Below are 26,524 nucleotides of genomic sequence, written 5' to 3'. Positions count from 1 at the left end.
GTCATGTCAGTCGTGTCCAACTCTTTGTGACCCCATGGACTGTAGCCCGCCAGGCTCCTCTGTCCGTGGCAAGAATACTGGAGTGGGTTGCCACTTCCTGCTCCAAGGGATCTTCCTGACCCAGGGATTGAACCGGCATTTCTTACGTCGGCAGGCAGACTCTTAACCACTGAGACACCAGGGATTGCTAACTTATTACCTGAAAAAAGACATCTGCTGTGTTAAGTGATCAGTGCTACTCAGAAGAGGGGAGAAAAAAAGAAAAACCTAATTTAGACTCAAGGGTCAAACTTCATCATAAATCCGTTAATGGACGTATTCCCAAAATACTCTTTTAACAATTTACTGACTGGAGACACAGTCATACATCTTTTGTTACCCAAACATTATTGATCAGAGATGTTTCGGTAAGTCACCAGCCACAGGCACTGGTTTCTGCAAAAATCCCCTGGTCAATAATGTGTTAAAACTGGATTCTTCGTACAGTCCAGCTTCATATCGGGGTTGATTGAGGGTCTAACTGTGAAGACAAGTGTTCGCTGTGTTTCTCACACTTTAAGGATGCAGGCTGACTTCCTGGGAACGCAGGGTAAGCCTCCATTCCTCCCTGGGTAGACTGACCAGGAACAGGGCACGAAGGAGCGGTGATAAACTGCAAGCAGGTTCAAGTTGGAGCCAGACACGCCTGCAGGAGCGGAACCAGCCACATTCCCGGCAGACAGGGATGCGGTACCAGCCTCTGGCATCCTTTCTAGGTCCTTCTACTTGGCATAATCATTCCTTGGGACCTATCTCCACAAGGCAAAGAAGGCTCTGGCAATAAAGCAAAGGGTCACCAACTACTTTCATCAAAGACCTTCACAGAGAAAGTTAAGAGATTTCCACAGCGATTGGTACATCACCTATTCTGTGCACTACAAAAATCATTCCTGGGACTTCCCTGGTGGTCCAGCGGCTAAGAATCCACCTTCCAGTGCGTGGGACGCAGGTTCAATTCCTGGCTGGGGAACGAAGATCCCACGTGCCACAGGGCCACTAAAACCGCACCGCAACTACTGAGTCTGCGCTCTGGAGCCTGAGCACCGCGACTGGACAAAGCCCACGCGCCACAACAAACACCCACTGGAGCCCAAACCAAAAACAACAGAGAACAGTCATGGATACGGTGCGTGAAAATGACGCCAAACCCAGAGCTAACCCCGGAGTGACCACGGGTGGAGCCACGTGGCCAGGCAACTCAGGTGACAAGAACATTCCCAAAAGCGCTGGCCTCAGCGATCTCGGGGGAGGGTGACGTTTGTGTCTGGGGTCCAATGAGAAGATTCTCCTGTCACCTAAGTGCCCACAAGCATCAAGCGACAGCTTCATTTTCAAACAAAGCATCAAAGGGTCAGATGGTCCGGGACCAAGGGGCAGCCACAGTTTTAAGGAGACCAGTTCTTACTCGGGGCTGCCTCCTCTGCAGGGAGAGCCTGGCTCTCAAGACGAGGGTTTTTAATTCTAGGAGACGGAAGTGAGGGGAAGTTATTTTTCTCAAGTATATTTCATCTTTTTACCTGTAAACGTTAGAAGGGCCCTAATCACACAGTTAGGCCTCTAGGAATGAATGAATAAATTAATGATTACAAGAACACCATGGAGAGATGATAAATGGAAAAACAAGGATGCATTAAAAAGACATCAAGGGACAGCTGTGACTAACTCAAGTTGCCAGTATAAAATGATTAAAATTAATTAGGGGTCAACTGTTCATTAGAGGGAGGAACACATTGAGAGAGAAACCAAAGATCCTGAAAGACAAAACCGGGGTGAAAGCTACCTTAGGATGTCTCAATTAGATGAGGGGAAAAAACAGGAAACAGCAGAGCCTTGAGCAAGGAGAACAGAAGGGGTTCTCGCTTTCAGGCCAGAAAAGGGCTCAGGACACACCACGCCTCCCCATCCTAGCAGAAAGTGACAGAAAGCTACGGAGTGCTCACTCAAGAAACGGTGGATCAAGAAGAGTGTGGAGTAGCAGAAATGGCAGCTAAAAGATGGAGAGAGTCTCTTAATCCCAAGAGGAGCAGGGCTGGGGTGGAGAGAGGTGGGCCGGGTCCTTCAGTCATGGCCGTGTACTGCACTCACCATCTGAGGTCATCTTCTTACAAGGAGAGTCCTAAACCTGCCTCCGCGTGGCCAGCATCTCCTGCCTGGACCAGCTGCTGCCCCTGCCGTCTCCCTGGCCCTCCAGCCCCTCCCCCTGATCAACTCTCCACCCAGTGGACACAGGTCAGATGGAGTCCCTCCCCTGTGCTAAAGCCCCTGATGGTTCCCCATCTCATCCAGAGTAAAAGCGAAAGCCTCACCACCTGCCCTACCCTCACCACCTACCGTCCAAGACTTATTCTGGCGATTCGTTTCATATATGATATTATATATGTTTCAATGCCATTCTCTCAATCATCCCACCTTCTCCCTCTCCCACAGAGCCCAGTCCAGGTTCGACGCATGATACTGGATGCTTGGGGCTGGTGCACTGGGACAACCCAGAGGGATGGTATGGGGAGGGTGGAGGGAGGGGGGTTCAGGATGGGCAACACGTGTATACCTGTGGCAGATTCATGTTGATGTATGGCAAAACCAATACAATATTGTAAAGTAATTAACCTCCAATTAAAATAAATAAATTTTTATTAAAAAGAAAAAGACTCATTCTGCTTAAGCCATGCCCAGCACCCTCCTGCCCCAGGGCCTTTGCACGGGCTGTCCCTCCGCTGGGAACACCCCTCCTCAGTCCGTCCAGGCCTGGACTCACGAGTCCCTTATCAGATGGACCTTCGCAGAGACAGGACCCACAGCCCCTCTGGCCCCCTCCGTCCGTGCTCTCGTTGCGTTTCACTTTGCTCTGACAGACCTTCGCCTGACACACGTCTGTGGTCTCCACGCTCCCCCTCTGGGACGGAAGCTCCATGTTTCCTGCTGGAGCAGTGACTTCCCCCCACAGGGAACACCTGGCAATGTCAGAGACAGTTTCAGGTGTCACAGCTGGAGCGGGGGTGCTGGCATCGAGTGGGCAGAGGCCGGGGATGCTGGCAACACCCTACAGTGCGCACGACAGGGAGAAATCTAACAGGAAAGCGCGCAGAGGCTGAGACTCCTGCCTAGAGCCCGCACGGCACCTGGCGCGTGGAGGCCCTCAGCAACTGTCTGCTACACAGATGCCTCATGGGAGTCACTCACCCCGCAGATTCAGGCACCTGTCCTGACCTGCTTTATCTCACCAAACATTCCCAGCAGATCTGGGGGGATGGGTTAGTGACCCTGTTTTGCAGAAGAAAAAAACAGCCTTAGGAAAGTCATTGACCTCTGGTCATACACCTAAAAACAGCCTGAAATCTCAGCAAGGAGCTGGGAGGGGAACCGCCAAGTCCCTGACTGTCCATTTCTACCTGGAACAAGCACCCCCTCCCCGCCCCCACCCCATCTCTTCGCCCCTCTCTCTCTGCTCCCAGGAGAGAGGTGACTGGTCCCACTCCAGAGCCCAGAGGGGGAACTGGGCCAGCCCAGCTCAGAGCCCACGAGGTCTCCCTCTCTCAGGGGTACAGCCACAGCCCACCCACCACAGTGTACACTCAGGAGCCGCCACCGTGGGGTCCCCACCTGACAAGCACTCAGATGGCGCCTATACAGGCCCACCTGGCCACAGGCTCAAAGCTCTGTTTCGCAATCAGCTTGATTTAATAACAAGCTACCATTTTGATCTGCATCTCTCTGTCTAGAAAAGGTGACATCTGAGCCAAATCTTAAAGGATGAGGAAGTGCTACGCAGGCCAAAAAAGGGAGGGCGGGGGGTCTGGGGCGGGAAGGACGCCCCAGGCAGCCGGGCGGCATGGCTGGCATCAGCACGTGAACCTGACCCCAAGTGCGGAGCCCCGGAGCAGCCCAGAGCCGCTGAGACGTGGGGGCATCACTGCAAAGCGCTCGAGGACGGTCACAGGCGAGCGCCAGCTTTGTCCCTTTGACCCCCAATTCTGCCTGACGGCTGTGGGCTCCCAGATATTGAACCGCAAAGCTCAGAATCCTGCAGGGGGAGCTGGGGCTGAGACAGGAAGGGAAACTTAGCTGTGCCCAGCAGTTACCTGTTGAGGTTTTTTAACCTACCTAAGTGTATCAATATACAAAACAAAAAATGTTAACAGTAATTTTTTAAGTTGATGTTTAAGATCCGGGGGGCGGCGTTGGGGGGAAGTGGAGCTGGAGGAAGGGAAGAGTTGGAAGAATTTGGGCACAACTGACACACAGGTGCCCGCTCCGGTTCACTGATCAGGCCCCCAAGCTGAGCGAGTGGCTCCTCACAGGTGGGTGTTACTAGCTCCTTTTAGAAATAAGGAAAAGGGGTCCAGGGAGGGGAATGAGTCGGTCCGGCAGGGCCAGAGCTGTAGGAGCTGGGGTGTTCTCACCGCCCCTCTCCTTTCAGGACACAGCCCAGGGTGACTGGTTCCATCCACGCCCGGCCAGGTGACCCCCACCTTCAAAATGGCCCCCACCTCCTGGCTCTCCTGGCGGCAAAGCTGACACTTCAAACAGGTGCAACTGGTGCCTGTTTGATCGGCTAAGCAAGAAGCCTGTTTCGGACCCGCCGTGAACTGCACCGAGCTGTTACATAAACTGCAACCAGGCCAGGCTGAGAGAGAGAAGGAGGAAGCTCAAGTTCAAAGACATCCTGGCCTAGGGGCCAGGAGCTCCCTCCTTCCCACATGCGTGGACAAATGAGGAGTCGGAGTTGTTAAGGGTGACCCTTGTGGGGATCAACCGACCTCTACTGAAAGGAGAAAACTCAAAAGGAAAAAAATAGAACACCATGTGTGGCTCAAAAAACAACAGAGACGAGCTGAGACCAGGAGCTCACGGCGCCCCCTGCTTAACTGCAGTTGGTGGGAGGAGCTTTGCAAGGGCAGTGAAAGTGAAAGTCGCTCAGTCGTGTCCGACTCTTTGAGACCCCATGGACTACAGTCCATGGAATTCTCCAGGCCAGAATACTGGAGTGGGTAGCCTTTCCCTTCTCCAGGGGAGCTTCCCAACCCAGGGATGGAACCTGGGTCTCCTGTATTGCAGGCGGATTCTTTACCAGCTGAGCCACAAGGGAAGTCCTGCAAGGGCAGTGCCACCTCCTAAAGCACTGCAAGAGACTCCTAGAAAGGCCCTGGGGAGCGGGTTGGGCCGGGGCTGGGGCGAGGCTGCAGGCACACGGGGGTCACGGTGGAGGCGGAGTGAACAGGGCAAGGGACTGAGCAGCGGCGGCCCCGGGGGTGGGAAAAGCCCCTCCGACCGCCAGGGAGCCCCGGCAGCCACCCCACTCTGGGCCTGCCCACCCCCGCATGTCCAGGCTTCCCTCACTCCCACCGCTGCACCCTCTCCTCCTCCACTGTCCTCTCCCCAGCGAGCCCCCACCCTCACCGCCCTCATCTCCCCCACCAGTATGGGTTTGCCCCTTGCTGTTTGAGGAGCACAGTATGTGTGACTTTGATCTCCCCGGCCCCACCCCCAGTGTGGTTCCCGGCCTCTGTGGCTCCAGGTAAGAGGCTGGAGCTGTGCTAGTGATCTGCAACTTGGATTAGGATTCCCCACTTCCGGGATCCGGGGCGGGGGGGGGGGGGGGGGGGGGGGGGGGGGGGGGGGGGGGGACTCCTGCAGGGGGGAACTCCTGCAGGGTAAGGGTGGGGGAGGTCACCGTGGAGGTCACACACAGGTAACAAAGAATCCATCACCCCAGGGGGAGGGACCCAACTGCCTCCCTTTTCCCCTGTGCAATCTCTCTTTGTTTCAGGATTTTATTTTTTTTGTTTCTGTATTTAATGACCACTGTTATTTCCCCTGGATTTTCAGCTCCCTGTGGGCAGTGTCTGTGCAGCAGGAGCTCCCATCGACTAGGTCCTGAGCACACTGGCTTTAAGCACTTCATCTGTACCAATTCATCTGGTCCACACGGCTCTGATGCTGGTTCTCTTAAAATCTGCACCTGAATGACGGTGACCCTCAGGCACAGGGCCTCTTCGGGCAGAGCTGGGTCACTGTCACCTGGACTCCCCAGGGCCCGCCATGTGACAGGTGCTCAGTAAATCTTTGTGGGCTGAATAACAGATGAATAAAGACCGGAGACATATGTCTAAATTCCATCCTCTCAAGAGGGAGGGGATAAATGTATGCATATGGCTGATTCACATCATCATTCAGCAGAAACCAACACAACGTTGTAGAGCAACTATACTGCTGATTTTTTAAAATAATTTTTTTAAATAAATGAAATAAATTCCATCTGGAATGTTCCAATTACCAAGTCAGGCACTGAAAGTCTAACAGACAAAATTCAGTGGGAAATTTCCCCTTGCAAGAGACCTGCCCAGCTTGAGGCTTTGTGCCAACTATACCAACTAGACTCGGGCTTCCCAGGTGGTTCTAGTGATAAAGAATCTGCCTGCCAATGCAGGAGATGTAAGAGACGCGGGTTCAGTAGCTGGGTCAGGAAGATCCCCTGGCGAAGGACATGGCGACCCACTCTAGTATTCTTGTCTGGAGAACCCTGTGGGCGGGCTACAGTCCTTGGGGTCACAAAGAGTCGGACACGACTGAAGCGACTTGGCATGTACACACCAACCAGATTCACTCCGTGTGGTTGCACAACCAGCGTGTGGGCTGCTGGCCCACCACCTTCTCCTGAAACTGCACTGTCAAGCCCTCATCCAGGCAGTGGCAGGCCTGGCCATCTCCCTCTGAATCATTTACTATGGGCTCTCCAAGCTGCCCAGTGTTTGGAACCGTGTTGCCAGGCAACCGGCCAGACCTCCTCACTAGTTCTGAGAATCCCTTCCCACAATAGCTGCCAGGAGGAAAAAGGACCCGCTCAGCCAGGCCTGCTGACAACCGAGGATGTTTCTCTTGCCCCCTCTGCCCAGGCTCAAGATCAGAAGTGGGGAGAAATCAAAAGGAAGCGATCAGGTTGATTACCTGGGCTTAACTCCCCCGTCTACCTATCACTCCCCATCTGCCGCCCAAAAGAGGAAAAAGAAGGCAATGATTGGGATTCAAGTGCTGAATAATATCCCTGGATAATCAATTATATCTCATGAAAAATAATGACAAAGAGAAATATTTTCTAATTAGCTGCATATTGCATTTCAAAAACACAACCAGACACCTAATCCGGAAAGTGACTGGCAACCTACAGACACAACTGTGCTGACAGCAAATAGGATGTTCTGTGAGCACGTGATGTTTTCCTCTAGAAAAGACCATTGCCCCCACCACCCCCGCATCATTAAAATAGGGCACCGGCGCTGGACATCGGAAATTGAGCCAGCAGCAAGCCCTAGAAGGAAAGCAGGGGAGAGGCAGGCAGAGAAAGGGCCAGAGCGCCCCCTGGTGGCTCCAGGGCTGCTCTTCCTGCAACTGACAGAGATACAGGCTGGAGCCTGGTTTCTTACAACTTCCCAAATCATCATATATTCAAACAAAGAAATAAATTCGAGGGCAGAAACTCATTTTCTAAAGAGGGAGTAAAGGAACGCAAGACTGACTGAATGCCAGTAAGTATCAACTGAAGGAATTTTCAATTATCTTCTGGGAAAACATCACCTGGGGGCTCAGTGGTAAAGAACCCGCCTGCAGTGCAGGAGGCTTGGATTTCATCCCTGGGTCGGGAAAGACCCCCTGGAGGAGGAAATGGCGATTCACTCCAGTGTTCTTGCCTGGGAAATCCCACGGACAGAGGAGCCTGGCAGGCTACACGGTCCATGGGGTCACAAAAGGGTCGAATGAGCTACACACGCTGGGTATGACTGTCACTGCAGCTATCAGGCTGGGATCATTTATTCTGGTAACTTTTACAGATGCTCGTCCTTATGCACCCTGCAGCCCCCCTAAATCACCTTCAGTGCAGACGTGAGAGAACTAAACAGCTCCCCAGTGCACAGGCAAGAACAAACGCTTTCTGGGATCTGTCATTTCACTCAGGTTCATTTTTAGCCTGTTTCACTCCCTGAATCATGCAGGAGGCAGGTGGTTTAAAAACAACAACAACCAAAAAAAAAAAAAACAACTCTAAAATAAAAACATGGCTCCTGGAAAATAGCCCCACTGCCTGCTCAGGGTTTCTCATCCTGAGCACCGACATTTGGGGCTGCGTACTTCTCCACTGCAGGGCCTGGCCCGTGTGCTGCAGGGCATTGGGCAGCAATCCCTGGGGATCACCCACCAGATTCCAGCAGCATCTGTATCCCAGCTGTGATGACCAAGATCGTCCCCAGTCATTGCCAAGTGCACCCCAGGGGTTGAGCTCACCCCCGGCTGAGAACCACTATCCTATCTCATCACACACCCATTCCCTCTCTCTTTTTTTAAGATTTATTTCTTTGTGGCTGTGCTGGGTCTTTGCTGCTGCACACCGGCTTTCTCTAGCTGCAGTGAGCAGGAGCTACTCCTCATTGTGGTACATGGCTTCTCCTTGAGGTGGCTTCCCTGGTTGCAGAGCACGGGCTCAAGGTGCACGGGCTTCAGGAGTGTAGGGCTTCATTGCCCCGACATGTGGGATCTTCCCGGACCAGGGATCAAACCCCGAATCCCCCACGTTGGCAGGTGGATTCTTAACCACCAGACCACCAGGGAAGCCCCACACTTCCATTCTTGAGGCTACTGGCCTCACAGAAAGAGTACACAGGTTCGTCTCCTCTAGAGGGGAGGGGAGATTGAGGAGGAGACGCCACGGGAAGGCATCCCCCAGGGGCCTCTGCAGGAAGGATGGTGTTGGGAAAACCGAAAATCAGGTCTGTTCACCTGCAGGTCAACGAGAAGGCCCAGACACTGTTTTCAGGATGACTAGCCAGCAAGGTACCCCCTCAGGATGTTAACAACAAAACAGCACCTTCCAGACACAGCATGTCTTTAACATGCCGGGCACTCCTCCTAGTCACGTTACGTTTCGCTTTTCCTATCAAGGTATAATTTACATAAACCATCTTGAGCATTTTTCACAGATTCATTCATTGAATCCTCACGACCCTGTCAGAAGCGTGTGATTAGCAGAGACTCATTTATGTAGAGGAGAACGCAGAGGCCCGGACAGGTTAAATAACTCCCCACTGCTAATCTGAGGAAGGAGGTGGGTAAGAACACAGTCGGTCTGGCTGGAAGGATCGTCAGGAAGCAGAATAATGATACCGAGATTATGAAGGTTGTGGCAGACGCCGGGTGCAATTATCACAAAGTGCTCTTACTTCCTTCCGAGGTCTGCAATCCTTTGAAGGAGCGTGATAAAAGCAAAGGACCTTCTCTCCAGGAAAATTCACAAAGGAGCACAAATACACAAACATCATTTTGCACACAACTGCAAGAGGCTTCTGAGGTCTCGTAAACTATCTATGGGCCTCCAAGAAGCTCCTAGACAATATAGCCTAGGCTCTGGGCTAGACCTCAGAAGAATCCTGCAAGCAGGTAATATGACTTTCATTTCACGGATTGGGAAGCCGAGTTCAGAGAAGGCAAGGCATTTGCCCAAAGTCACACAGCTCTCGAACAGCAGCACCGTGGTCTGCCTGACCCCAGCATTCCTTCCGCCCCGAAAGGCTGCCTTCGCAGCAGTCCATCCACCACCACCCACACCAGGGTACTAGAAAAATAAGGGATGCACAGAGACAACGGATGCACACGCATGAACTAGCAGGACTGGCGATGGAAACTTGGCAGTGACCACGGGAAGGCTGCTGGCCTCTCAGAATGAAAACCTCAAGGTGACCTTTGCCTCTCATAAAGAATGCTGATGCTGCTTTACACATTCTGCAAGACAGCGTCGTTTCAAAGCAGTCTCCAGGAGCCTGGGCTCACTCACACTTCCCACATCGACCAACACCTGGCCCAGAGTCGAGAAAGTTGCGGCCAAGTATCAGAGCCAGTGTGATCACGGATACCAGATCCCACAGCCAAAGGTCACTCAAAGTCAATGCAACAGTCAACAACATTTGCAGAGGAAAGAGTCAGCAAGGGGGAGATGCACACGCCTGCCTTGCCATCGGGACAGCCCAGGAGACCAGGCCTGATGCTGGAGTCATCCAGACTTTGACAACCCAGCGCTGCAACGGCTGCAAAGGTGGGGTGTGAACATCATGGCCCTTTTCCTGGAACAGATGGCTAGAAATGCAAGGAGTCCCTGAGGGTGGGCTCCTCCGCTTTAGAGCTGGGGAAACTGAGGCCCAGAGAGGCACAAGGGCCTGCTGCTATCAGAGCCGGAATCAGAATCAGGTGCTCCCGACTCCCAGGCTGATGCTCCTCCTGCCCCAGCTGCCTCCTCCCCGATGCAGCAGGGAATGGGGAAAACAGTCACGCGCTCCTCCACTCCGCAGGCAGCTGCATGGCTTCGGGTTTTTCCCGAGGACCAGACAAGGGCCGCAAAGATGATGATAACAGATGTACGCTTGCACTTGGGGAACTCACTTTCAATTCGTTCCTACCAGAGCCTTTGTGATTTTTCATGTGTTACAATGAGAATACCCGCTCGTGCTTTCCTTCCTTCATGCCTCCAACTAAAGTGTCTTTTATTATTTGTTTGCTTTCGGCTGTGCTGGGTCTTCACTGCGGTGCGGGCTTTCTCTACTTGTGGCGAGCAGGGGCTGCTCTCTAGCTGTGGTGCACAGGGTCTCGTTGCAGTGGCCTCTCTGGCCACAGGGCACAGGCTCTAGGCGTACAGGCTTCCGTGGTTGCAGCCGCAGGCTCGGTAGTCGTGGCGCACGGGCTCAGCTGCTCCACAGCATGTAGGATCTTCCCAACCAGGGATTGAACCACTGTCCCCTGCACTGGCAGGCAGATTCCCACCCACTGTACCACCAGGGAAGTCCCAACTAAAGTGTCTTTGAGCAGCAAGTACACGGCCGGCAGGGTTTCCAGCACCGGGCACTGAAGGAGCCCGCAGACAAAAAGGTGGGTGGTAAGAGGTGGGTGACGGTAGCAGGCCCTCAGATGGGCGGCCAGGGAAGGGAAGCCCATGGGGTCATTTCCACAGGCCTGAATGCTTGGCTTGAGGGCAGAGCATTCCAGAGGCTGCAAGTATCCAGGAACAGCAGTGGGAGAGGAACCCAGGCTCCCCCAAGTCCTCGCAGTGGGACCTTCACCACAGCCTCCACTTCTCCAACTGCAAAATGAAGCTAACACCCCCACTTTGCAGGAATGCTGAGAAAATTGAGTGATAGCATAGACACAGCCTGGTTCACAGCTGGAAAATACACAGGGAGATACCCACGTTATTCATCTTTTCCAGGACCTCAGTGAAGGAAGATATGTAGTTGCCCCCAGAAGTACGTACGAACTTACAGGTGGATCTGGTATCTGAAGCCAGGCAGGCATCATCTGGAAACAACCAGCATGGAAACATGAGACCAGAGTCAAGAATCCGACGGGTTTAGCTCTGACTGGTTCCAAATAGGAAAAGGAATACGTCAAGGCTGTATATTATCACCCTGCTTATTTAACTTATATGCAGAGTACATCATGAGAAATGCTGGACTGGAAGAAACACAAGCTGGAATCAAGATTGCCAGGAGAAATATCAATAACCTCAGATATGCAGATGACACTACCCTCATGGCAGAAAGTGAAGAGGAACTAAAAAGCCTCTCGATGAAAGTGAAAGTGGAGAGTGAAAAAGTTGGCTTAAACCTCAACATTCAGAAAACGAAGATCATGGCATCCAGTCCCATCATTTCATGGGAAATAGATGGGGAAACAGTGGAAACAGTGTCAGACTTTATTTTGGGGGGCTCCAAAATCACTGCAGATGGTGACTGCAGCCTTGAAATTAAAAGACGCTTACTCCTTGGAAGGAAGGTTATGACCAACCTAGATAGCATATTCAAAAGCAGAGACATTACTTTGCCAACAAAGGTCCGTCTATTCAAGGCTATGGTTTTTCCTGTGGTCATTTATGGATGTGCGAGTTGGACTGTGAAGAAGGCTGAGCACCGAAGAATTGATGCTTTTGAAGTGTGGTGTTGGAGAAGACTCTTGAGAGTCCCTTGGACTGCAAGGAGATCCAACCAGTCCATTCTGAAGGAGATCAGCCCTGGGATTTCTTTGGAGGGAATGATGCTGAAGCTGAAACTCCAGTACTTTGGCCACCTCATGCGAAGAATGGACTCATTGGAAAAGACTCTGATGCTGGGAGGGATTGGGGGCAAGAGGAGAAGGGGACGGCAGAGGATGAGATGGCTGGATGGCATCACTATATCAATGGACATGAGTCTGAGTGAACTCCGGGAGTTTGTGATGGACAGGGAGGCCTGGTGTGCTGCGATGCATGGGGTCACAAAGAGTCGGACACGACTGAGCAACTGAACTGAACTGAACTGAAGGTTGACAGCGTGGGCTTCCCAGGTGGCTCAGCGGTAAAGAACCTGCCAGTGCAGGAGATGCCAGTTCTATCCGTGGGTGGGGAAGATCCCTTGGAGGAGGAAATGACAACCCACTGAAGTGTTCTTGCCTGGGAAATCCCATGGACAGAGGAGCCTGGCAGGCTACAGTCCATGGGGATCGCGAACAGTTGGACATGACTTAGGAACTAAACCACAACAACAGCATTAGAGTGTGGACCCTTGGGGCTACTGAATGGGCTCAGAGCCAATCCCCGAAGAGGATCCCCAGAAAAGATTTCGGGAAGAGCTGGCCTCCCTGGGGCCTGGGTGACACCACCGCCCGAAACCTGCGCACGGCAAGATGACACTGGACGTCTCACTGAGTCTCTCACTGTCCCCCGTCCTTGGCCAGGTCCTCGGCCTCCACAGGCAATGACCCGACTCTGAAGAACCAGAAGAGCAATGCTCACCACCTATGGAAGCTTCTCCACACAGGAGAAGGCTCTGACCCCACACAACGCCTGGTTCAGGGCTCGGGTTTTGTGCCTTGGGATGTTAGCACATTTAACCCTCCAATCGACCCTGAGAAGCCAGTGTAAGTGTCTTCATTTTACCAATGAGGAACCAGGGCCCAGAGAGTCTGGGGTAAAAGGAAAAGAAACCAAGGGACTTCCCTGGTGGTCCAGAGGCTGAGACTCTGTGCTCCCAAGGTGGGCGGCCCAGGTTTGATCCCTGGTCGGGGAGCGTGCTGCCAACTGGGAGTTCGTATGTCACAACTAAGACCCAGTGAAGCCAAACAAACAAATACTGATGAAACAGAAACGTAGCTGGGAAGTTCCTGGAGCTGGGGCTTGACCCCAGGACGGAGGCTCCAGACAGGCCTCCTACCCCAAGCCTCTCCCACTGTCGCCCTTAGCATGTCTGTCTGAACTATGGGTGTTGGCGCCCCACACTCAGGGTGCCCACCAGGCACTGTCAGCGCTTGAGAAAGTGAGGATGGCAGAGTCAACTTCGAGGCACAAGGGAGGCCCTTCAGGGTCCACTCGGGAGAGGAAGGGCCGCCAGGAAGGAGACAGGCAGGCACGCAGATCAACAGTCTGCGCTCTGCAAGAACGAGTGGCAAGAGTCACGTGGCGCCTGCTTGAGACCCCGCGCTGACGTCCTGCTGCACTGGGGGTAAAGCCCGGGTTCTCCAGCTCAGCTCTCCCCCTCACCTCCGCCCAGGTGCCGCCAAGCCCGGCCCCGGCCCCGCGTCCTGCAGCCTGTCTCCCGAGAGAGAGACCTTCCGGAGTAACGCACTGAAAACAGCACCCCCCACGTGTCTGTCCTCCCACTGGCCTGCTGAGCCCCCAGGGCAAGACTCGCCACTTGTTCCGCCAAGTGCAGGCCGGGAGCATGGCAGTGTCTGTCAACTGGTCAGCACTGGCATAAAAAGGTTCTGAATGTACAAAAAAAAAAAATCTATCAAACAGTAGAAGAATGGGAGGAAGGGAAGGAAGAAGAAAGAAAGGGACAAAAGGAAAGCGCTTTTTTTCTTCATCCAGAAAAGCACTCTTCAAAAATTTGCCAAGAGGGCAGATCATATGTTAAGTGCTCTTCATCATTCAACCAACCCGTCGGGAGGTTGGGAGGAAACTGGTGAGTGATGGATTGTGTTTCCGCCATTGACTGAGGTGATACCATTTAATGAGTATTAATCATCATCATTGGAGAAGGCAATGGCAACCCACTCCAGTACTCTTGCCTGGAGAGTCCCATGGACGGAGGAGCCTGGTGGGCTGCAGTCCATGGGGTCGCTAAGAGTCGGACACGACTGAGCGACTTCACTTTCACTTTTCACTTTCATGCATTGGAGAAGGAAATGGCAACCCACTCCAGTGTTCTTGCCTGGAGAATCCCAGGGAAGGGGGAGCCTGGTGGGCTGCCGTCTATGGGGTCGCACAGGGTCGGACACGACTGAAGCGACTTAGCAGCAGCAGCAGCAGCAGCAGCATCATAATTATTACCCACCACCGAGAGCCCCTCCTCCGCCATCCCCATGAGCCACGCTTGCCTGCGAGCCCTCAGCATTAGCTAACCCTGCTCGTCACCACACAGACTAACGCACGCCCGGCCAGAGCAGAGATGCCTGCTGTTTCAAAAACACTCCCGGGGTCTGGGTCAACCTCTGTCATGACGGTGCTGTAGCACGGCTTCTCTCTTGCCCACCGCCCCCATCTGACCCTCACGGGCCCCAGACTAGAGCTGAGGACTATTTAACCTAAAATTCTGTTGAAACACTGTTGCCACAAGTTCAGTTTAAAAGAATGCCAAAAGTTAAACGGAACTGCAAAATAGAAAATGGAATTTTATTCATCATAAAATTTGGTGACTGGAGTAAGTCAGCTTCAACAGCAAATGATGACCAGGTGGAAAGCTATATTGTGCCAATTCCAGGGTAGAATGAGAAGTCCTGCTGGGTATTTTTAAAGGCCTTGGAGGTGAACCACACGGATTTCTTGTGTCCAGGTTCACTTCAAAAATAAACCATTTTCTTTTGTGTCCATTCCAGTATATTAGGCAAACTCTTTTTCTATTTACCCCTTCAAAATAAGGTCATACTTTGGTCCCATAAAAGAGAGACAAAGACTTCTGAGATAAAGATGGAAAAGAGAGAACGAGTGTTAAAAGGATTTGAATAATAATTTAAAAAATTAAATATTTGTTATTTCAGGAAGACGTGAAAATGATCGCCTCTGGCTTCCCTGGTAGCTCAGTTGGTAAGGAATCCACCTGCAATGCAAGAGGTCCCAGTTCAATTCCTGGGTTGGGAAGATCCCCTGGAGAAGGGATAGGCTATCTACTCCAGCATTCTTGGGCTTTCTTGGTGGCTCAGCTGCTAAAGAATCCACCTGCAATGCGGGAGACCTGGGTTCAATTCATGGGTTGGGAAGATCCCCTGGAGAAAGGAAAGGCTACCCACTCCAGTGTTCTGGCCTGGAGAATTCCATAGACTGTACAGTCCATGGGGTCACAGAGAAATGAATCGAACACGACTGAGCGACTTTCATTTTAAACTTTTCAGGTGAAATTTCAAGAACCATCTACAGTGAGCAGAGTGGCAGAGGCCCTGGGTTCTGAGCAGGGAGAGGCGGAGAGGTGCGGGCAGAAACTGCAGAGCGAGTTCCCGGACCATCCACTAGGTGGCGCATGAACCCAGGACAGGGGGGAGTCAGCCGCGACGGCGGGCGCGTTCGAGGAAGGGGTGGACCGGGGAGGCCGAGAGGCAGCGACGTGGGGTCAGCGCGGCCAGGGTCACGGCCCCACTGACCCTCAGGGTCTCAGTACGTTTGAGCGGCAGTAACAGGACACAGCAGACTGGGCGGCTGATAAACAACAGAAATGTACTGCTCACCGTTCTGGGGGCCGGAAGTCTAAGACGGGGGCGCCAGGGTGGGCAGGGGAGGACCCTCCGACAGGATGAAGCAGCTACAACGCAGGCCGGGGGTCACCTGGTGGGACGTCAGGGCGACGTCCAGGGGACAGAGTTGGGGTTCCTCCGCCAGGCTCCTCTGGGGTTCGAGAGAGTTGAGCGTCTCCTCTGGAGAGGAATCCAAGAGGCTGCACATAGGTACGTGTATGCGTGCATGCTCAGTCCCTTCAGTCGTGTCCGACTCTGCGACTCCATGGACCGCAGTCCACCAGGCTGCTCTGTCCATGGGATTCTCCAGGCACGAATACCGGAGCGAGTTGCCATGCCCTCCGCCAGGGGATCTTCCCCACCCCGGGATCGAACCCACGTCTCCTGCATTGGTAGGCGGGTTCTTTACCGCTGCGCCACCTGGAAATTTCGTCTCTCTCAAATTCATGTGTTTTGATTACATTTGGAGGTAGGAACTTTAAAGAGGCAATTAAAGCTTCTTTATGAGAAGAAGAGACACCAGGGATGCGCACTCACAGGGAGAAGGCCATCAAGCCAAGAGAGAGGCCTCACCAGAAACCAGACTGCAGGCACCTCAAGAACTATGAGAAACACACTTTTGCTGTTTACGCTGCCGGTGTGGGGTACTTTATTAACAACAACCCTAGCAAAGTACAATAATACTCCCTGGATACCCAGACAGACTAGCTCTCATTCTTTTTTTTTTTGCAATAACACAGGAGGCAGGGGTGAGATGGGGAGGGTACAAGTCAAAAGCACCCACGCTGACAAAACTTCTAAGGGTTCTGATCTCTCGTCTGGAATACCCACCGGACAGACAACAACTTCAGTGAAGGTTCCCTGAAATTTACAGCCACCACTGCAAAAACAGAACCCCCGCCCACCACACACACCCTTATCCCCAACAAACCACACTGCTACCGAGTGTTGAGGGTCAAAATGTGGATGTGGTGAAGTTTTTCTTCAGAGATGCAGGCTGTAAACTCTGGATTTGCCAAAGATACCAAATAAGAAAACCAGATTTACACTGTTAGAAAAGTGTAGGTCTGGGCTTCCCAGGCGGCTCAGTGGGAAAGAATCCACCTGCCAAGGTAAGAGACAGGGGTTCTATCCCTGATCCGGGAAGATCCCATATGCCGTGGAGCAACTAAGCCCACGTGCCACAACTACTGAGCCTGTGCTCTCGGGCCCGGGACCCACAACTACTGAGCCCATGAAGCCCTAGAGCCGTGCTCCGCAACAGGAGAAGCCACCGCAACGAGAAGCCCACGCACCACAGCTAGAGCGCAGTTCTTGCAAAGCAACGACCGCCGAGCACAGCCAAAAATAAAAACAAGTAAAATTGTGTTTTAAAAAGTGACAGTTGCTCAGCTGTTCGACTCTTTGCGACCCCAGGGACTGTAGCCCACCAGGCTCCTCTGTCCAAGGGAAGGTGCGTTTCCCTTCTCCAGGGGATGTTCCCGACCCGGGGATCAAACTCAGGTCTCCTGCACTGCAGGCAGATTCTTTATCATCTGAGCCACCAGGAAAGCCCTTTTTTTATTTAAAGCATACAACTAAAAATAAAAAAGCCAGTCTAGATCCCTGCCATCAGCATAAGCCAAGTGCATTCAGAGGCATGTCCTTACTGAAACACACGGGCCAGCATCTTCCTCAAAGTCAGAAGACGTCTGAGGCAGACCCACAGACCACAATCTCTCTTGACCCTGAAGAGTAGCTGACAAAGCTCATCGTGTCTGAGATGGCGGGACCACATCCCAGGGTGCAGAGACCCACGTGAAAGCACAGCGCCGGGTGCCCCGGGGCCAGGCGGGTGCGGAGCATCGAGATGTTCGTATCCTTGCTAATGGTGCCCAGGACGAGGCGCCAAGGAAGTCTGGCCTTCCTGCCCTCAATCTCGGGGTCACCATTCTTCTCAAAACAAATGTAAATGAGGCAAAAACTGGTGTGATTCAGAGCAGATGCACCTGGGGGCCAGAGTTAGTTCTCAGCTCTCCACATCACGGTGTGACCCAGAGCAGCACTGCAAGTGCCAAGACAAGGCATCAAACGGGCAGAGAGAGAATTCCTCTGCCCGCTTCCGCTCCTCCCGCTGACTTCTGGAAACACGTTAATACCTGCCTTTTGCACTAAGATAGTGTTGCCACCGTTCTCACCCTTAGACAGGCAACCACGTCCAGGCCAACTCACTGGCGCTGGCTCCTCTTCATTGTCTCTACTTTCACAGTTACCTGCTACTCAAGGCAACTAAGAGTGGCTCTCCCCAGTACAGGAATCACATAAAACTCCACTTTTAGGACTTCCCTGGTGGCTCAGTGGCTAAGAGTCCACACTCCGAATGCAGGGGGGCCTGGGCTCAATCCCTGGTCAGGGAACTAGATCCCATATGCCACACCTAAGACCCAGCACAGTCAAAAATAAAAAAATTATTTTTAAATAAATAAAAGAACATTGGATGCCCCTCAGATTCCACTCTTCCTTCCTTAGTCAAAGTCACTCAGTCGTGTCTGACTCTTTGCGACTCCATGGACTATACAGTCCATGGAATTGCAAAAACACTGGAGTTGGTAGCCTTTCCCTTTTCCAGGGGATCTTTCCAACCCAGGGGATCAAACCGGGGTCTTCCACATTGCAGGCGGATTCTTCACCAGCTAAGCTACCAGGGAAACCCTCTTCCTTCCTTAGCCATGAGGTTATTTTTGGGAGAAAACGAGATGGACACGTTGTCTCCTGAGTAGCCGAGGAGGCCTTGGGACGGATGTCAGCCACACAAGTGGGAACCTGTGTGCACTTTCTAGGAAGGGTCCTCACTGCTTGGGGGAGCGGAAAGGTTCATCTTCTTTGTGCCAGAGATCCATTGCATTGTCTGGTGATGAAGCCCATGGGTCTCTTCTCAGAAAAATGTTTTCAAATACATAACATAAAACACTCAAGATTACAAAGGAAACTGATTACACTAAAACAGAATTAACAAAATGTTAAAAAAAGACAAGTGACAAACTAGCACACAGGATTTTACATTTTCTCATTAAAAAACTATTTTCAAGCAGCAATGACATCATGAGATCTTTTTCATATCACTGTTACAGGAGCCAGTGACTTCCATTGCTCGCTTGGCTGAGACGCCTAAGGTTTCTATGATTCGCTGCTACTTTCATCGTTACAGAAAATGCCATCTAAGCAACCATCAACAGATGAGTGGACAAAGAAGATACACACAAACACACAGACACAAAGACAGACAGACAGACACACACACACACACACACACACACACACACACACACACACACACACACAGAGGAATATTATTCAGCCATGAAAAAGAATGAAATTTTGCCATTAGAAGCAACACAGACGGACTCAGAAGGTACCATGCTTAGTACAGAAAAGAACAAATACTATATATCACTTGTATGTGGAATCTTAAAATAAAACAAACAGATGAACATAGCAAATGAATAACAGGCTCACGGATACAGAGGACAACTAGGGGTTACCAGTAGGGAGAGAGAATGGGAAGGGGCAAAATGGAGGGAAGGTAAGAGGTACATGTGACGATGGGCAAAATAAACCGCAGGGGAACACTGTGCACAGAGACCCAGCCAGCATCACAGTGACTTCATACCCAACACAGCCCACAAACACGCTGAGTCACTGTGCTGCACACCCAGAACTAATAACATTGTAAACAATACTGCAACTAAAAAAAATAAATGCAGGATTTCCCCGGTGGTCCAGTGGTTAAGAATCCACTTGCCAATGCAGAGTGCGTGGGTTTGATCCCTGGTCCAGGAAGAGTCCACCTGCCACAGGGTAACTGAGCCTGTGCCCCGCAACAAGAGAAGCCACTGCAATGAGAAGCCTGCGCATCACAATGAGAGAAAGCCCCCATGCAGCAAGAAGACCAGCACAGCCAGAAACAAAGGTAATTAATTAAAAAATAATAATAAAAAGTGAAGGCAATACTGAATACTAAATTTCAGAGGCTAGAGGAAAAAGTCGTAACTTTTTTCCCAAGTTCAGATCCCTGATTCCTACCTAAGGAAATGGCGGAAGTTTCTCCTTTGCCCCCTCCTCATTCCTGATACCTGGGATGAGAATGAGATGGCTGGACCTGAAACAGCCATTTTGTACAACGAGGCAAGACAGAAGAAGCCCTACTCTCTAGTAACCATGGAGCCACACACTGGCCCAGCCTGCCTACCTCTGGGCAGAAAGGTGATTTCTATCATATTAAGCCACAGCTGGTTGGTTTATTCTTTATTATATAAAGCCACTCAAACCTAACCTTTCCTCAAGAGCCTCTTGATGAAAGTAAAAGAGGAGAGTGAAAAAGCTGGCTTAAAACTCAACATTCAAAAAACAAAGATCTTGGCATCCAGTCCCATCACTTCATGGCAAATAGATGGGGAAACAATGGAAAAGGTGACAGACTTTATTGTCTTGGGCTCCAAAATCACTGCAGATGGTGACTGCAGCCACAAAATTAAAAGACGCTTGCCCCCAGGAAGAAAAGCTACGACCAACCTAGGCAGCATATTAAAAAGCAGAGACATTACTTTGCCAACAAAGGGCATTCTAGTCAAAGCTATGGTTTTTCCAGTGGTCATGTATGGATGTGAGGGTTGGACCATAAAGAAAGCTGAGCACAGTAGAACTGATGCTTCTGAACTGTGGTGTTGGAGAAGACTCTTAAGAGTCATTTGGACTGCAAGGGGATCCAACCAGTCCATCCTAAAGGAAATAGTCCTGAATATTCATTGGAAGGACTGATGCTAAAGCTGAAACTCCAATACTTTGGCCATCTGATGTGAAGAACTGACTCATTGGAAAAGACCCTGAGAAAGATGCTGAGAAAGATTAAAGGCAGGAGGAGAATGGGACGACAGAGGATGAGATGGTTGGATGGTATCACCGACTCAATGGACGTGAGTTTAAGCAAGCTCCGGGAGTTGGTGATGGACAGAGAGGCCTGGCGTGCTACAGTCCCTGGGGTTGCAAAGAGTCAGACACGACTGAGCGACTGAACTGAAACCTAACCTTAACTGCTGTACATTTTCTGAGCGGTGAGGTTGTCAACAGGTTGCACCTGATCATTAGCAACCTTCACTCATCTTTGAGAGACAGACTCTCCCTTATGTACAAAAGTGATTCCTCCAGAGATACAAAGGAAACCCAACTAGAAACCTCCTCTGTAGCTGACGGCCTTGCAGGAAGCAAACCCTGAAACCACGAAGGACGGAAGTTTCCCTCGGCCTCCCTGCTGCTCCACCTCCATGTCCTTTAGGGCAGGAGTCCTCAACCCCCGAGCTGGTACAGTTCAAGACCTGCTGGGAACCAGGCCACACAGCAAGAAGGGAAAGGCAGTGAGCGAGCAAACCTTCATCTGCATTCACAGCTGCTCCCCATCACGCGCCTAACTGCCTGAGCTCTGCCTCCCCTTACATCGGGGGAGGCATAATAAAGGTAAAGAGCCTGAATCATCCAGAAACCATCCCTGCCCCCTGGGTAAATGGAAAAATTGTCTTCCATGAAACTGGTCCCTGGGGGCGTAAAGGCTGGGGGCTCCTACTTTAACAAAACGATGCATGAACCCAGGTATCAGGTTTCACAGCTCAGGGAGCTTACACACCACACTTCAAGTCCACAACCAGGCACCCACACACCTGACTTCCTCCCAGACTCTGTAAAGTCGCGGTCATGCAGGAGCCAGCGCGAAGGCACTGACTCCAGGATGTGCAGGCCCCAGGGTCACCCAGGGATGGCGGACGCTGCCCAGAAAGTACTTACTAACTGTCATGGACTCTGGTACCGAGGCAGAAGGTAACAGGCTGCTCAGAGGACTCTCCTGGCCTGGAGGACTGGCTTCCACACTGGAAAGGCAAGCAGAGGGAAGTTAAGAGTCAGCCACTTAAAACATGCCATCTCGACATTCAAAACACATGCAGCCGGCCCTGAGCTCATTCAGGTTTCCCAACTCAAAGGAAGGGAAGGCGCCCTTTGCGGTCACAGTCCATCCTCTCTATGTGTGTATTCCATATCTGGAAATTCGCCTACTCCCTGAAGTTTACCCGTAACCCCAAAATTCCACACTCTCGGGGCTGACATGGTCATCCGTGAACACATACATGCGTGCGTGTGCACTCAGTCACTTCAGTCGTATCCGACTCTTTGCGGACTATAGCCAGGCAGGCTCCTCTGTCCACAGGATTCTCCAGGCAAGAATACTGGAGTGGGTTGCCATTTCCTCCTCCAGGGGATCTTCCCGACCCAGGGATCGAACCAAAATGTCTCTTACATCTCCTGCATTGCAGGCAAGTTCTTTACACTAGCACCTCCTAGGAAGTCCGAAGTGCTGTCTGTTGCTCCTAAACACAGGACGCTGTGGTGCCTCTTGGAGGAAGCCTGTGTGAGGCAGCCTCTATTCAGCCTGATGGTGCAGTGTGCTAAAGAACCTGCCTGCCAATGCGGGAGATGCAAGAGATGTGGGCTGGATCCCTGGTGTGGGAAAATCCCCTGGAGGAAGGCACGGCAACCCACTCCAGTATTCTTGCTCGGAGAATCCCATGCACAGAGGAGTCGGGTGGGCTACAGTCCATGGGCTCGCAAGAGAGTCAGACACGACTGAAGCAACTCAGCACACACACATACACAATGACACTGCTGTTGGTCATGAGTTCCCTTTCAGTGAATCAACAGCAGATGTTAGATGAAATGTCTTTAAACAGGAGCAGACAGAAAACAAAGGTACTTACTGATCCACTGACCAAAACGTTGTGACCAGACACACTCCTAGGAACCCAGGAGCAATGACTCCGTCTTGAGAGAACACTAGCACCAGATAAAATGAGCGCTGATTGTGTAGTTACAAAGAATTTGCAACATGGAAAAATAATCCTTCACATCATGAAAACAGCTAGGGGAATACCCAGTGGCCCACACGGTCAAAGCTATGGTTTTTCCAGTAGTCATGTATAGATGTGAGAGTTGGACCATAAAGAAGGCTGAGCGCCAAAGAACTGATGCCTTCAAACTGCAGTGTTGGAGAAGACTCTTGGGAGACCCTTGGACAGCAAGGGGATGAAACCAGTCAAGCCTAAGGGAAGTCAATCGTGAATATTCACTGGGAGGACCGATGCTTCCTGCGGGTGACACCAACCCCTCCTGGCACCGCACTAACGTGTACAAGCCTCCTACAGGCAGCGCCTCTCCAAAAGCAGGGCGAGACTGGAGCGCCAAGCACGGGCGGAGGGAAACAGCGCCCACACCCGGGGGCCGAGGTTGAAAATGCAGATGCTGTATCTCAGGGACACCAAACTAAAGCCAAGGAGGAAGGAGAGGGCTGTAAAGGCAGCGAGGATCACAGCGACAGCAGGGGCTCCTCAGTGTCCATCTCAGCTCTGCCACCTAATGTCCAGTGACTCTGAACAGCTCAGCTTTCCCTTGACATACTTAGATTTGATTAAAAAAAAACCAACCTGATGTGGTGCGTGTGTGCTTCAGTCATATCTGACTCTGCCAGGCAGGCTCCTCTGTCCAAGCGATTCTCCAGGCAAGGATACTGGAGTGGGTTGCCATTTCCTTCTCCAGGGCATCTTCCTGACCCAGGGATCGAACCCTCGTCCCCTTCACTGCAGGCAGATTCTCTATCACTGAGCCACCTGGGAAGCCCCAGGCACTTCACAAATACCTGATACCAAGGTGGTTCCAATACTACGTGTGTGTGCGCTCAGCTGTGTCTGACTCTTTGTAATCCCATGGACTGCAGCCCGCCGGGCTCCTCTATGGGATTTTCCAGGCAAGACTACTACAGTGGGGTGCCATTTCCTTCCCCAGGTTTAAATATTACATAATACTAAAAGTGTGAAGTGTAATACTAAAGTTGTCCAATGGTTTATTGCCAAATATTAAATCAAGCACATTATGACCGTGGGAGCACCTAGCCGTGGCCCCCCAAGAAGGAAAAGTAAAGCCGCAGCAAAGGAACTGTGACCGACACCAGGTCTCGGGCCTGAGACCCTTGGCCACTCGGTGCCCTCGGACGTCAGACCAAAGCTGAACTGAATCTCTGTGAAGTGAGGCCCTGCCCGTCAAGCAGGGGTACTTTCCAAAAGAGGAAGGGCGGAGCTGTGAAGAGGGCAGCCCGGCCCCAGAGCCAGCCGGAGGCGGGGCCTGCGCGCTCACCTGTACCGGGGTCCCGGCTCCGGGAGGATGTGGTCCTCAGGTCCCGTCCCGTTCTCCAGGCTCCCGAGGGGGGCATCTGCACAGACAGCAGCCACAGAGACGGTCAGGGTTCTGCTCTCACCCTCAGCTGCCCCATGAGACAGACACTGGCTCGCCTGCTAACTCCGCTGACATGCAAGGCCTTCCCCACCTGCACACTGGACTTCCATCTGCCGCCCATTTCATTTTTTTCGGCCGTCATCTGGGACTTGGCATCAGTCACTGGCTGGAGGCCCTGTTCTCCCACTTCGGCTTTTTTTTCCCTTCACTGAAGCATGGCTCCCACACAATACTCTTATCAGCTGCAGGTGTACAGCATGGCGACTCAGTACTTATATTGGAAACTGATTACATTACATATTGATCACCGCAATAAATCCAGCAACTACCTGTCACCCACGGTTATTACAACAGTACTGACTACATTCCCTATGACTTTATTTATTAACCTTTCTGATCTTGAGCCACCTGGAATTATGCATGAAGTTCATATCCAAGAACAACCTCAGAACCAGAGAATAATAAATCAGCTGTTAGACAAAAGGGCTCCCGCCTGCAATGTCTGGAGAAGGCCACGCGGGGGCAGCAGCGTCCACCTGTCACAGCCGCGTGACTGCCACTCTGTCAAGAGCCCTGCACCAAGCCGGAAAGGCATTTGGAAGACGGGAGGCCATAAGTCATCTCGACAAACAACAGGCACGAGGCAGCACGGGCCTTCATAGATGTACTGGCTGCTGCTCGTGTCTCTTTCCAGGAAAAAGTGCAAAATCCGTGCCCCTGGGGGACATCAAGGCCAATGTCGCTCAGGAGAACACCTGTGCACTAGACAAAGTCCTGGCATGTCCAGGCCCCCAACCAGGCCTGGGTCGGGACGGGGACAGAAGGGAGCTCATCTCGCTCCCTAAGCCATCTGTCTTGTGACCTCCTCCGTTTTCACCTGCTCAGGATTCCCCGCTCTTAAGGGGTTGAAAAAGGGAATCCTAAGAGGAAAAGCATTCTCTCGCTTTCCCTTCCACCCGCTGTCCGCACGAAGCTACTGCACTCACTCCCGCCTCTTATTTCTCTTAATTTATATTAGAGTTGCTTTACAATGCTGTGTTGGTTTCTACTACACAGCACAGTGAATCTGAGATATATATATATATATATTCCCTCTTTTTTGGATTTCTTTCCCCTCTGGGTCACCACAGAGCACTGAGTTCCCTGCACTACACAGCCGGGATCTGAATGGCATGCCCGCCAGGCCACGGCTCCTCCAGCTCTGATTCTAGCATCTGTGAGCAGCCTGAGGATAACACGCCTTCCCGTGCAATGCTCCCACCAACAGCGGGTGTGCCCCTAAGGCTGTCACAAGCTTCCAAGACTCCTGGCAGCTTCGTTACTGTAGTAAATCAAAAAGCTGGCAGACGGGCTCACACCCTGTATCCCTGGTGAGGACGGTCTAGACCAGCTGGAGCTCAGGGTCCACTCACCAGGGACAAGATGGAGCCTCTGGGCCTGGGAGGCTGACAGCCCGAGGAGGGATCGAGAGAAACCTGCCAGGTCAGGGGACGCCTCCCAGCGAGGATCCCGGAGGCCGGCCAGAATGCCGGGTTCTGTGACTGAACCCCAACGTGAACAGCACACAGCCAAGCCCTGGGGGCAGCCTGACATGCCAGCCCAGCGACAGTTCACGACCCGGCCAAAAGGCCCATCAGTGGGGAGTAGAATAAGGGGTGTGGACCCTAACTCAGATGCTATGAACGAGCCCTGGAAACCCCCCAGGGGTCCTAGACGCACGTGAGGACCACCTACTTCCTGTCAGCCACCCCCACTTCTCAGACACTCTGCCCCAATCTGCACTGCCCCTGCGCAGGCAAGGGCGAGGTGACCATATCCCCAGCCTGGGGGGGCTCGGACCCAGGCTGGTCACCCAAGCGGAAAGAGGGCAGGAGCTCCCAGACCGACCCGCCCCGGGCTTCACCGAGACCCAGACAGAAGCTCTGGTTGGTACCGAAGGTGCTCTGTTGGCACCTCAGCCAGGTACAGACCAGATGGGAGGGGGAGAAGGCTGAAAGAACACAGACCAACCAGCGAGGGGAGGAGAGGGGGCAGACCCCACCAGGAAGTGGGGCACAGGACCAGGAGGACTGCAGGCCAGGCCAGGCCCAAAGACGCCCCCCGCCACCCCACTGGTATGAAGCCAGCAGGGAGCCTGCCCAGGCCCTCCTGTGTGCCCAGCCTCTCCTCTCAGACTTCCTCGGGGGAGTTTCGCCCCACGTCTGAACAGTGACTCCCCTTCCTCGCAGGCTGCGGCCAGGAGGGACTGAGCTAACCCAGACAAGCACCACGTGTTCATCGCCGCCATCCACACTTCCCCGGAGGGGAGACCAGCCTGGCGGACGGTGGTCACTCACACCAGCAACACTGCCTCACGGGCGGCCACCTGCCCCCAACCCCCCGGCACCTTTGAGGTGACCGCCACGCCCCCCAGCCCCGACTGCACCCGGGAATGGGCCTGCCCTCC

At 52.4% G+C, this 26,524-nt stretch overlaps 1 protein-coding gene across 5 annotated transcripts in view; it reads right to left on the bottom strand.

Annotated features, from left to right (window-relative positions):
• SNX29 (sorting nexin 29) overlaps nucleotides 1-26,524 on the bottom strand; it is a 597,448-nt gene that overhangs the window by 482,790 nt on the left and 88,134 nt on the right. For all 5 annotated transcript variants that reach the window (XM_024984883.2, XM_059881310.1, NM_001076862.1 and 2 more), the window contains 2 exon segments: nucleotides 23,980-24,055; nucleotides 21,586-21,668 (listed from right to left, as the gene is read on the bottom strand). In XM_024984883.2, coding sequence (XP_024840651.1) covers nucleotides 21,586-21,668; nucleotides 23,980-24,055 — 159 coding nt within the window.

Source organism: Bos taurus, chromosome 25, assembly GCF_002263795.3.
Source record: "Bos taurus isolate L1 Dominette 01449 registration number 42190680 breed Hereford chromosome 25, ARS-UCD2.0, whole genome shotgun sequence".
In the NCBI taxonomy this organism is placed as follows: domain Eukaryota; kingdom Metazoa; phylum Chordata; class Mammalia; order Artiodactyla; family Bovidae; genus Bos; species Bos taurus.
The sequence above is the reverse complement of the archived record's forward strand: the minus strand, read 5'-3'. Positions and strand labels throughout refer to the sequence as shown.